This window comes from Pituophis catenifer, unplaced genomic scaffold (genome assembly GCF_029215685.1).
Source record: "Pituophis catenifer annectens isolate HBS135680 unplaced genomic scaffold, rPitCat1.0.hap2 SCAF_2, whole genome shotgun sequence".
NCBI lineage: Eukaryota > Metazoa > Chordata > Lepidosauria > Squamata > Colubridae > Pituophis > Pituophis catenifer.
Window position 1 is genome coordinate 98,100,108 of NW_027256882.1, and position 12,843 is coordinate 98,112,950.

Below are 12,843 nucleotides of genomic sequence, written 5' to 3' on the forward strand. Positions count from 1 at the left end.
GAATTCCAAAGACGGGCGGTAACCACAATGGGTGCTAAACAAATGATCATACGTCAAGACTACCTGTATATAGAAATTATTCTTTTTACATAGTAGCAATAGTTCCTTTTTCAGTGAATGTATAGAATACTTCCTTTGCTTCTACAGTAGTGATTAGTAAGAGTATCTGATGTTTGTGAATTAGAAAAATATAAGCTATATATTGTCTCTGGTTTTGTTGGCATAGAATGGCAAGAAATTTTGAGGTATTTGATCTAGGTTGGTTTGTATTCCTATCTTTTTAACTGTGATGCAGAGTGCCAAGTTCAGTCTGCTGTCAGCTATGGAAATTTGCTGAGTAAGATTGGCATTAACCACTTGACAAGGAGTAGTGGATTTAAGTTACAGAATACCAGATTCTAGTTGAGTATTAGGATTTCCTAGATCAGTTTGGAGGGTGGAGTTCCACTGCTAACACATGGTTTCTTTTTAATTAATATGTATGGATCTATTCAGAGTATCTTTTGAAATATAATAGATCTCCCACTATTGAACATTTTGAGGGTGTTTTGAACACTTCTGAAGACATTGTTTTATATGTAACCCAACGATTACTTCTAGTAATCTGTACTGCAGCAACCCTCAACCTTTCCAGCTTTGCATACCAGCAGAGGGGATGGTTCCAGGCGAGCACATGCATACGCAGCTTCATTTGGATACCCGCCGCTCTTGCAAATGGAGCTTTGCACAAACTCATCCGTTGTTTGCACAATTGGAGCTGCACGCACTTGCCTGCTGCTTCTACAGCCTGGTTCCAAACAGGCCGTGGCCCAGTAATGGACCAGTGATTGGGGACCCCTATTCTACCGTGTAACTAGTGTTAACACCTTTTCAATTTTGTAATGTTGAGCTTTCCAAGTTGAAATGTTTAATTTATGGGAGAACTGTATTTTTCACCAATCGATAACCCTGACAGGCCTGACGATTCTAGAGGGTTACTATGGTATTAAAACCATCCTTACAATTCAAACTGCAATCACCATCACAGAAGTAAAATGGCTGTAGAATAAGAAAGCTCTGGGAACTATAAAGATATCAGATGGTTTCTCCTTTTAGCATTTAAGAATTGACATTGTTGCAATTTTTGTTTTTTATTTTAGGATAGGAGACACTTAGCCATGGTTAATGTAAAAAGCTGCAAAGATGATTTATGTGACAGTACAATTCCTGTGACTGAAGACCATGTGCTACAAAGAAATAATCAACAGCCTGAATCAAAAGTAACTGAACTTTCAAAATGGAATAAATTCCTTTTATCTGACAAGAGTTATAATATTAACATGACAGGTGGAAGGCAAAGGACATCAGACAAAACACCTGCTGCAGGCACAAGTGATGAAAGAGCCACCACTTCTAGTGCTGAGTGTGGTAACTGGCATCTCAAACCACAACAGAATGTATTAACCTGCTTTGACAGAGCAACAGATTCCAATCACCTTGGGACAAGCAGCAAATACTCTGCAGGTTTGGCTACTTGTCAAGATAAGGCACAACCTGCAGAATTTACCACTTCTTCTGGGTCTTGTGCTCCTGTTAAATCAAACAACCTTTATGGAAGTCTTTTTTCCACAGGAGAGGATTTTGATGATGATATTTAAGGCTCTACAGTGAGATTTGTTGATTTTTCCATTGAGATGGTTTAAAATAATAGCAATATGGCCTGCATTTAAACCAGACTCTTCACTGTTGAATAATAAAGTGGATCATATTCCAGCCATATTGTTTTAGGCATGGCACAAAAAGGCTTTATCTGTGGAGCTGTGCTGTATTGTTAATGGGACCATTATTAATAAAGAGGCATGGAAAGCAAAGGCTTTTACAAAAATCAAATCTTTGAATAAGTGGTAGCTTAGAAAAGCTAACATCATTACTGGTATCTATTTTTTAAAAATTGATATACCTCTAATTAAAGAAACTTAAGCACTAAATTAAAAGTAAAAATTAAACACTAAAATAACATTTCTAACAATCACATGGCTCCATGATGATGACTAAACATGGAAGATCCACCAAAGATCCTCTAACTGCCATTGCCACAACTTGAAGGTAAAAGACCACTTGTCATAACTTTAAACTAGTTCTATTTCTTGTGTAAATATTAACCCTTACCCAGTGCATAAGAAAGAACTCAATTTGGAAAGTTAGCATGATTATGATGTTATCTATGAATATGGAATTACAATCAGACCGTTACAGAAAGGAAAAAGGTATAAAAAGAGGTTTTAACAATGTGTGTTAAGAACTACGAGTTATACAAGAGCTATTTGGAAGCGGACGGTTGCTTGGCATACTGGATAGCATCCAGGGCTGCCCCAATGTCGTAGTTCTTGGAATGCAGCAGGTGAGTCAACCAGCCTCCCGTATCAGAAAATCCCATCGAGAGCATCTGGGACAAGGATTCAATCAGACGAGGATCTGCTTCTGTAAACAGATTGAATTTCAGCATGTCATATTCATTGGCCCATAAAAATTGTAATCACACACCTAAAATTTGCAATTCCACACTTGAATTTAATTAAATTCAGCCAATATTGCCATTTTTTAAAAAGTTACTTTATAGAACAATCCATCTCATTCAAATCTAATAATCATAATGGGGATTGATTTATACAAAATGCAAAGCTAAAACGAATCAGATTATAATCAGCCATATAAATTAAAATTTCAGGTTGAAAGTAGGTCTTTCAAATATTCCTAAATTGATTTTCTAGCTAAAGGATGCTTACGTTATCATTCCATAATAACTTAGGCAATAAAAATGCCAGGTGACCTACCTATAAAGCTGGTGTGACTTGTAAAGGTAAACATTGTGTTAGATCTTTAAGTCAAACTACCATTTGGGCAGAGGATTTCATGCACAGCACATTGGCTCTTCACTAAAGCAGCCTAGCTATTTTTGAACTTTTGTGCAAGCCTAAGAATATGATGCTGCTATAGTTTTGCCAATGCTTTAATAGTATTTTTACAGAAATATTTCTTAGGATTTAGTTTGTATCCAAGCTTATTAGGACACAGTAATTTCTATAAAATAGTTTTGGAGCCTGCCTAGTTCTTATTACCAGGTGGAAGATGAGGGTACATTGCAGCTTCTCGCAAGCCTGTTGGTCCGGTATTAGTGGGAGCTTCAACGGGATTTAGAGATTTTGGGCTGTCTTCCTCTAGCATTTGTAAGGACTGCAATTCACCAGTTGAAGGATCTACTTCCTTTGAAGATAAATGGGTCCAGTCTTCATCTGCTCCTGAACAACCACTGGATTCACTTCGTTCCTGGAATATACAAATACATAAAATGTTAGCACACCTACTTTTACTAGCTATATTTACAACTACATCTAGAAATGGTAATTTGCTTTTTATTAATTATTCAAAAGATATAGATACCTCTATATCTATATTGCAACAGATAGTAGTAAATCCTACAACATATGCAGAAATATCACTCTTCCCAGAATCTAAGGACAAGAAAATTTTTGCAATTCAGGTAGGAAGTGTTCCAGAGAACTTGGATAATCAATTCCGCTTCACTCCATGCCCATCTGAGGGCAGTTCAGCCATTTCATACAAAGGTCTAGTATGAATAAGCTTCAGATTAAATATAATAAAGTGTGTTTTATTGCTAATAAAAATATTAACAAGCTACTTTTCTCTTGCAGGTTAAAAAGTTTGATATCCCAACAGCTTCAGCATTCTTGGAGCACTAATTAACATATCTTTATATGTGCAAAACTGACATTTGTACCTGTGACAAAATAATCTCTTCTTCCATCTGTGCAGGTGGAGAACAGACTATCATCTCCTGCATTTGGTTTGCAAGAGCATCACTTATGTCTAGATTATTTTCAGAATTTGCTTCTGGTTTGGTCTGCTCAGTAGGACTGCTAGGTTTGGGGCAGTTCTTCTCAGAAGTAGGTTGTGCAGGTGATACTTTGCTTCTTTGACCCTCATGTTCAACATCAATATCCACTTCAATGCCTAAAAAAGCAGTTGACAATGGGTTATGTTAATGACATACTGCAGTACATTCATGGGCATCACTAATGTTCTGTCTATGTTTTCATTACTCTAGTTCTTTCATATTTTGTCTCAAAATTACAGATTAATTCTTCTGTCACCCACCCCCTATTTCATAGGCAACGTATTTCCAAATAAACCATCATTTGGGAGAACATAAAAATGAGTAACTAGATTATATCATTTGGGTATTGCATCCGGTGTTCTCTAGTACTTGATGCATGACTGCCAACTCATTCTCATATTACACGTTAATCCATGAGTTTCAAGTGTTTAGTTACTATTTGTACATCACATTGTAGAATGCTTAATCACTGTTAATTTATTAATGATAATATTCAAAGGATATGATCATAGTTGATAATATATTTTTAAAAACTCTGATATCTTACATAATTCACCCATGATATTCTATATTTTTTGGTGAAATTATTTGGGTGAACCAAATAAAAAGTTTGGTTTCTGGGAAATCCACAAGAGGGACATGAAAAGCAATATTTAATATTTTAAACCTCCCAGAATTACCTTGTGATAAGGTGGGCAGTTAGTAAATTTTACAAATAAATGTATTTTACAAATAAATAAAAATATACAGTGAAAGGAATTGTTTACCAAGCGGACCCAGGAATGCAGCAACACTTTCTCCAACATTCTTCAGGAAATTGACACTGGCATCTTGAGCTTCATTGCTAGTGGTTTCTTTTATAAAGCAAAAATATAAATGATACATATATAAGAATTATTCAAGACAAGAATTTTATGAGTTTATCAATCCTGATCAGAGGAGGGGTATGTGTACGCATGTATAAAATTAAATATATAATTTTAAAATACTTTTTTAAGATGTAGAAATCTAAAGTTATTTCCTTGCAAATGCTGTTTATATAGACAGGTATCAGATTTTTGCTAATTTATTTTGCATTTAAAGCCTGTTATTACAACTTCTTACCGCGCTCTGGAGCATCACTTTGAGAAGAAGTACTAGCTTGTGCCTGGCCAGAATTCTGGTGGTGATGGGCAGAACGTGGGTGTCCCCTACCACGCAACCAGGGAAAGGAGCAACCATCGTGTCTCATTTTACGAAGCCAGCGACCTTGAAGAAGCCACTAAAGGGTAAACAAATGTTTTTAAGCCACAGCAGCTTTAAAATAAATAACTTTATAAATTTTACAATTATCTTTGTATATCTGCCTTTTTTTATAGTACTAACCTCAAGCTGGTGGAATGGACTTGGAAACATGATCATGTTATGCTCCTTATGGACACCTTTTCCCTCACAAGTGCTGCACAGGTCATAGTCTGGACAAACTGCACATTTGAATCTGGCACCCACAACTGGGCCCTCACAACCATCGCAGATCACATTAGGATGCACGAGGTTTGGAGAATGCTCCTTGTTGCAGGAATGACGGTTCACATGCTTAAGCTCCTTTTTTTCTGAAAGACACAAACAGAAGCGATTGTTCAACTACAACCATGCTGATTAAACTATAACATGTAGTCCTCCACTTACAATTGGTTTAAGTGACTGTTCAAAATTACAACAGCGCTGAAAAATGTGGCATAACTTTTTTTATACATATGACCGCTGCAGCATCCCCCCCCCCTAGTCACGTGATCATATTTTGGGTTTTGGGCAACTAATATTTATGACAATTGCACTGTCCTGGGGTCACATGATCACCATTTGTAATCTTCCCAGCTGGCTTCTGACGAGCAAAATCAATGGGGGGGGGAAGCTAGATCTGCTTAATGACTGAATGATTCACTTAATAACTGCAGTGATTCACTTAACAACTTTGGCAAAAGAGGTCATAAAATATTGCAAAATTCACTTAACTGCCTTGTTTAGCCACAGAAATTTTGGGCTCAATCAGGGCTGTAAAGTTGAAGACTACCTTACCTGAGACTAAATTGCAAGACAATTAAAAGGCATTATAAAGCAAGGTTTAATCCCCTCCCTCCCACAGGTTAATTTAAAATTAACCTGTGGGAGGGAGTATTTAAAAGAGTATGCCTACCATCTGGGTGGATAAAAATCAATGATTTTTTTAAAAAAATCAAAAAAATCTGATTTTTTTTTATTTAAATCGGATTTTATTGATTTCAATCGGATTTTTTTGATTTTTATCGAATTTATTTTAAAAACTTGGGGTAAAAATCTATTGTAAGATAGTTTTCTATTTAAGATACATAAATAATTTAGTTTATTCAGCATTAAATGGAGCTTAGTTATGTAGCATGAGGCTGAATATTCTGCAACAGTGGGACTATTGGTGAGTCAACAGTGGGTCAAAGGAGTAGCAGAGATGACAGTTGCTCTTTAAAAATTATTTAAATTGAGTTGATTTAAATCAAGCCTTTTTACTAGTGATTTAAATTGTGATTTAAATCAACTCGATTTAAATCAAATCCACCCTGCCTACCATAATACAAATAGATATGTCTTAAGTTCACAAATCACAATAAGGCATATTTGTTTTCCATTTAGTGGGCTCTGTGAACCTAGCCATATCCGTTTTCAATTTTGCCTATAACAGGACCATTTTCCAATGAAAGACCCTAAGTCTTGAATAAACAACATCTCATGAAGGAAATCTAGAACAGCCTTTTTCAATCATCTCCCTCCTCCCCTTCACTTCTTAAAAATTCCTATGAAACAGTCCAGTTTAGTGTAAGAAGCTACCCTAAAAATGCAAACTTTGTTTTAGCATTTTGAAATAACTTGGGTAAAAACTGACTTCAATGTAATGCAATTAAAAATTAAAAACATTCTTAAATGACTCATTCTGCAACAGATGAGTGAACCACAACATTTTATTGGCAGGAAAAGTCACTTCATATCACATATAGGCTCCTTTGCTTTGAGTGATTGAAACTGTTTTTCCTTCAAATCATACCTGCAGATTCAATGCAATTAACAGCATTTTCGTTTCTACCAGAAGACAAAGGAACCAGTGCTACTCAATGCCAGGTGCAGACTTTAATGGTTACTTTTTTTGTATTTCCCAAGGCAGCTGCTGCTGCTTTCTTCAGAATAGCTGAGTGAAACCCATTTTTCATTGCCCATCATTCACGAACCATTCTAATTAAGTGTTCAAAATATTTTTTCAGTTTCAAAGCCTCTTGAGTATAGGTTGGAAATTAAGACTAAATGTAAGATAGCAAGAAAAATATCTACCTGCTTTACTTTTACATCAACAAATTACTTCTTGCTATAGATTGCTTCTATATAAAAGCCACAATGTCCTAATTACCTTGGCTTAGTTGCTGGAACAAGAAATTATTTTTAGAAATTATAATTGCAAGAACAATTGTCAAAAGTGAGGAGCTGCCACTGTACAGGTAATCCTCAATTTACAACCATTCATTTAACAACCATTTGAAGTTACAACATTGAAAAAAGTGACTTATGACTGATCCTCACACTTAAGACCATTACAGTGTCCCCGTTGTCCTATAATCAAAATTCAGGCACATGGCAAATGGCATATATAATGGCTGCAGCATCCCAGGACCATGTTTTCACCATTCCCAGGGGGCTTTCAACAAAGTCAATGGGGGAACCCAGATTCACTTAACACTTCACAGCAAAAAAGATCATAAAATTGGGGATGAATCATTTGATGCCCACATCACTTAGTGACAGACATTCCAATTCCAATTGTAATCCAAGGACTACTTGTATTTTAATTTCATATCCACCATTGTCTTTAATTTTCTCTGCTTTCTGCTTAGCCTGAAATATTTCCAATAATAGGATAAGGATTATGAATTGAAAATAATCTGTGTAGTGCAGGTTCTTTATTTGGAATCAATTGCATAGTCCAGAATGCATAAGAGTGCAACTGCAAACAATGAAAACAATGTTATCTTTAACATAAATGCAAACAATGTTACCTTTAACATAAATCCAAAAAACTCCAGCTTTCACAGAGGGTGGAACCAACTTCAATTCCTCATCACTGGAAAAAGCGATCATATCACCATCTTCATCTGAAAGTAAATAATTCATTTACTATTTGATACAAAAGATATACAATCATAGTCTGAACAATTCTTATATAACATCCACATAGAAAGTCATCAACAGGAAGCAGGAAACATGGTTGTGTTGCCTCTTAAAGCTTATGTTGAATAAGTTTAAAAAGGCAACAAAACACAACACTGATTATTCATTCCAGCTGTTGTTGTTTTTTTTGGATCATTGCGTTATAAAATTGATTACTACTTCTAGTTCTGCATCTACATTTTATACCAGTGAAGAAATATCCTTTTGTTATAAACTTACTCTGTCCCAGTGGTTTTCAACCTTGGCAATGTTATGAAGTGTAGCTTCCAAGTCCCAGAATTCCCCAACTAGCTAGGGAATTCTAGGACTCAAGTCCACACATCACAAAACTGCCAAGGCTCAAAAATACTACTCTACCCAAAATCAGTCTACAGACTGCATGCTTCCTACCTAACTCACTCAATTAAATTTAAAATTAAAATTAAATTGTAATTTTTTATTGACTGATGCATAAAAAATATAAAACGTATTATGCAGGTCTCCATTTCAAGGCTAAAAACAAGAGCTCCAACTAGAGCAGGGGTGTCAAACTCGCGACCTGTGGGCTGGATGCGTCATGTGCAGGCCACAACCCCAGCTCCACGAAGGGGGGAAAAACGTGAAATGTCACGTGATGGCAATGTAATGCTGTGAGTTTGACACCCGTGAACTAGTGTCAGTTTTGACTAGTGATTAAGGCACCTGGCTAGAAACCAAGAGACTGAGAGCTCTAGTCCTGATTTAGGCATGAAAGCAGGCTGGATGATGTTGGAACAGTCATTTTCTCCCAGGCCACATCATCATGGTCAGGTGACAAGCTGGTTGGTCAATTCCAGTTGCAACCAATGAATCAACACTCAATTTGAAGAAAAAAAAAAAAGCAGACCCCTGCATTTAGGAGAAAAACCTAGGATGAAAAAAAAAGAGGCTCCAACAAGCTTTAAAGAGGCTTTAAAGAAGGAGTAAAATTCAAAGTAGCATTTTATATGGATTCTTAGTTTTTATCTTTATTCTCAATCTGGAAAAGCAGGTATTCTTTTTGTAACTCTTGGATGGCAAACTAAAGCTCAGTCATACATACCCTTGCAAACTGTGATAGAAGTAACTATCTTTAAAAACTCTCTAGAAAAGCTAGTAGTAAGATTTCTACTAGAATGCAAAACGTAACAGAAGAAAAGGTATTTCTTCTCTGAATCAATCAGTAGTTATTATCCTGAATTAATTGATGCAGTGGTTTCCATAGTGGAGGGGAAAAATGATGAAAACATCATTTAAATAAAACATCTAATAAAACATCCAACCCTTTCCTATAAAGAGAAATGTAATCATTCCGGTGTCTTTCCAGAGTTACACCTCCCAATCATCTAAACTAGGGGTCCTCAAAATGGCACTTTAAGACTTGTGGACTTCAACTCCCAGAATTCCTGAGCCAGCACCCCACCCCTGATCTAACACAATCCCTTCATTCAGAAGGAAAATTTACCACACTACAGGTCAAAGCTACATGATTTTGCTTTTGTCCAGCTTTTGCTAAAAGTGAGTTCAAGGTCATTTTCCAGGATACATGTCTTTCTACGTATCTGTAATAAGATCTTACCATAGGCTTGGAAAGAGTCCCAAACATCTGAAGTTAATTAAAACTAATTAATTAGTTTTAATTTAAGACTAAGAATTTAAACCAGACTTTCTGGAATTTGTGCATAACCTACAGTACAATAGCAAGAAATAATAGAATTTCTTATGCCTTTTAGCAAACCTTGAGGCTTGGGTCTGTTCTGTTCTGATGAGGAAACAGGACTACTTTTAGGGCAGCAAAGTTTAGAAAGAATGATCATAACACACCAAGGGCATTGGACCTTTAACCACTGCATGACAGTCTTTCCTTTGCCCATGTGAAGTCATAATTGTTTGTTTATTCTTGTCCTTTGTGGATTACCTATTAAAGCTTGGAATTTGGACCAGGATATATCAACAAACTTTTTAATAAACTGCTATAAGTATCCTTGACTTACAACTACAATCGAGCCAAAACTTTCCGCTGCTAAGCAAGACAGTTACGTGAATTTTGCCCCTGTACAATCTTTCACGCCACAGTTAAGTGAATCACTACAAAGGTTAACTTAGTAATATGGTTGTTAAGTGAATCTCCCTTTCCTATTGACTTTGTCAGAAGGCCCCAAAAGGGGATCACATGACCCTGGGGCACCACAACCATCAAATACATGCCAGTTGCCAAGTGTCTAAATTTTGATTATGTGACCATGGAGATGCTGCAACATTCTTGTGAAAAATGGTCAGAAAAATGTTCCTAAGTCACTTTTTTCAATGCTGTTCAAACTTCAAATGGCCACTAAACAAATGATTGTTAAGTCAGGGACTACCTCTACTGACTCTTAGTTTAGAAGCTGAACTTTAGTATATGAATTCAGACAACAGTTTGATTTAGAAGCTAAGTGGCTGGCCTAGAAAGTGGGAGACTCTGAGTTCTAGTCCTGCTTTAGAGGTGAAAGTCAGCCGGATAGCCTTGGGCTCAACCCACGTCACCGTGTTTGTTACTGTTAGGAAAATAGGAAGAGAAAGGAATATCATACATGCTGGCTTCCTTGAGTCACTTTATAAAGTAATAAAGGTGGGATAAAAAAATATAATAGTTTCCTGCTGAGGAACCATGATCAGGAAAATCTCCAGCCTGATTAAACTGCTCAAGATTGTCCATTAAAGAGCTAAAGAGGTGCTATGAGAGGTGCAGTCCAGTGTATCATCTTATCAAGAGCTCCATTTTATTTAGTTCTGTACATACAGGGACATCTGTACAAAATCCAACACTGTCATACTCTGTAATACTCTACTGAAAATAAAGTACACCATATTAAAAAAAAAAAGAAAAATCCTAAAACGTAGGGAAAGGGTTGAAAATTTCTGGGTTTCCACGCATTTATTTAAATAGATACTCGCGTTTACGGTTTCTTACCTCCGGGCACTCTAAACCTACCTAACCCGAAGAGAAAGAAGCGCTAAGAGCCCCAGTAAATATCAGATTTTGGGGTGCCGCTCTCAAGAATCAGGAGCTGCTATTCAAGGAAAGCTCCATACCGGGGGGGGGGAATAAGAGAGAAGCGATGCAGCCTCGCCACCCCTCCGCCCCATCGATCCCCTCCATCGCTCACCCTTATAGTACATCTGAAAGGCTCCCGTGGCGGCGGCAGAATTGCGGAGCAGCCCCTGGAAAAGCTCGGCGACCTTGTCCCGTATCTGCTGGTAACGGGCTGGAAGGTCGACGGCGAAGCGCCGGATCTCGCGGGTGGTCTCCTCCTTGCCCAGCAGGTAGGCCTTGATCGTCAGTTGAGCCATCGCGGCGACGGCGGCGGCGCTGGGTTTCTGTGGCGCAGCAACAATTGGCGCTCCGGCAGGCTGAGGAACAGAGGCGCTTCAACCTCTATGCGAGCGACGTCCTTTCACCGCTTGGTTGCCGATGACGACCCGCCCCGGCTATTTATGGGCGCCGCAACCCACGGAAAAGAGGCGGAGTTCAGGTGGGAAAGTCCCGGCGCTGGCGAAGCGAGGATAATAATAATAGGTACCAAGGGGAGATATGCCGAGTTCTCCTCCCCCCCCTTTCCCCCCCACACCCTCCGAAGGGAACCTTAACTGGGTTTTGTGGTTAAAAGGAGGGTAAGACAACCTCACGAGAGGCGGTTGCAACGCCGCGATTGGCCCCGGCTTTCCTTCTCTCCCCCGCCCTCCCTTCTTCAGCTGGACGGCGGTGGCGAATCAAAACTTTGGGCCTAGCGAGCCTTCCACAAAGCCTCGAGCGAGCGTTACTCAGCATTTCCTTCGCTTTCCAACGTGAGGGAACGAGAGCAGGCTTCGGGGCGGCCGCAGGCCTCGCAACGGGAGGCGGAACGAGAGTCGCTTCCACGGATCTTGGACGCCTGACTTCCTTCTCCCGATTTGCTGACTCACGCCGTGACAAAGAAAAAAGAAAAAGACGCTGGAGTGTTTTGCAGGCCTTGCCGGAAGGCTCCACGCCTGCGCCCGGTTCCCCCAGACCGGTGGCCGAGAGTTTCTCCCGCTACCTGCAAACAGATTGGGGAGACCCTTAACAGCCACTTCCGTTACCGGAGAGGGGGTTATTTTGCTTTTCACTAGAACAGGGGTGAGCAACCGTGGCCCTTTTACAACCTGTAGACTTCAGCTCCCAGAATTCCTGAGGCAGCATGGCTGTCTTAGGAATTCTGGGAGCTGAAGTCCACAGGATGTAAAAGGGCCACAGTTGCCCACCCCTGCACTAGAGGCAATAAGTACAGCCTAGTAAACAGGTGTAGAAGGAATTGGGGGATGCTGAACCAGCCCATCCATTTAGCTTGGAGCCAGTCTCCCATTAATGTAGGCTTACTTCTGTATAGCCTTGCTGGTTCCTTAGCTCACAGCAAGCAGCCCAATCGAGGATAACAAAATGACAGCAAACCCCACTCCCTACCTAGCCCTGAAGATGTTACCCTAGTTTGGGTAATGAAAAGTCTCAAAACAACCAAACTCAAACAACACCAAGCCCTCTACGGTTCAGTCTTGAGCTACAAATATTCTCTTCCATTGGTACCATAAGCAGCTAAATGACATGACCAGTCTCGCAACCAGTGGTGGGTTCCAACCGATGTTACCACTGGTTCTCTTCGCGCATGCACTTTGCGCGCAATCGCTTCACACAAGCGCATTAGGTTTCTGCCCAGCTGAGGTGCAAC

The 12,843-nt window shown here is 38.9% G+C and overlaps 1 protein-coding gene across 1 annotated transcript; it reads right to left on the reverse strand.

The window, feature by feature from the left end:
- Nucleotides 1-1,264: 1,264 nt before the first annotated feature.
- SQSTM1 (sequestosome 1) lies at nt 1,265-11,731 on the reverse strand. Its single transcript, XM_070937236.1, has 8 exons — nt 11,269-11,731; nt 7,951-8,046; nt 5,261-5,487; nt 5,000-5,156; nt 4,663-4,749; nt 3,779-4,011; nt 3,099-3,306; nt 1,265-2,460 (listed from the first exon to the last, which is right to left on the reverse strand). The coding sequence occupies exons 1-8, from the start codon at nt 11,450-11,452 to the stop codon at nt 2,300-2,302; spliced, it is 1,353 nt and encodes a 450-aa protein (XP_070793337.1). The 5' UTR covers nt 11,453-11,731; the 3' UTR covers nt 1,265-2,299.
- Nucleotides 11,732-12,843: the final 1,112 nt, after the last annotated feature.

What these genes read in the sequence shown, in the direction of transcription:
- SQSTM1 (XM_070937236.1), bottom strand. Translation starts at nt 11,452, where the DNA reads ATGGCTCAACTGACGATCAAGGCCTACCTGCTGGGCAAGGAGGAGACC. An exon ending in AAGAGATTATTTTGTCACAG is followed by an intron (nt 3,307 to 3,778) that starts GTACAAATGTCA and finishes TGTATATTCCAG; the next exon opens with GAACGAAGTGAATCCAGTGG. An exon ending in GTACCCTCATCTTCCACCTG is followed by an intron (nt 2,461 to 3,098) that starts GTAATAAGAACT and finishes ATCTGTTTACAG; the next exon opens with AAGCAGATCCTCGTCTGATT.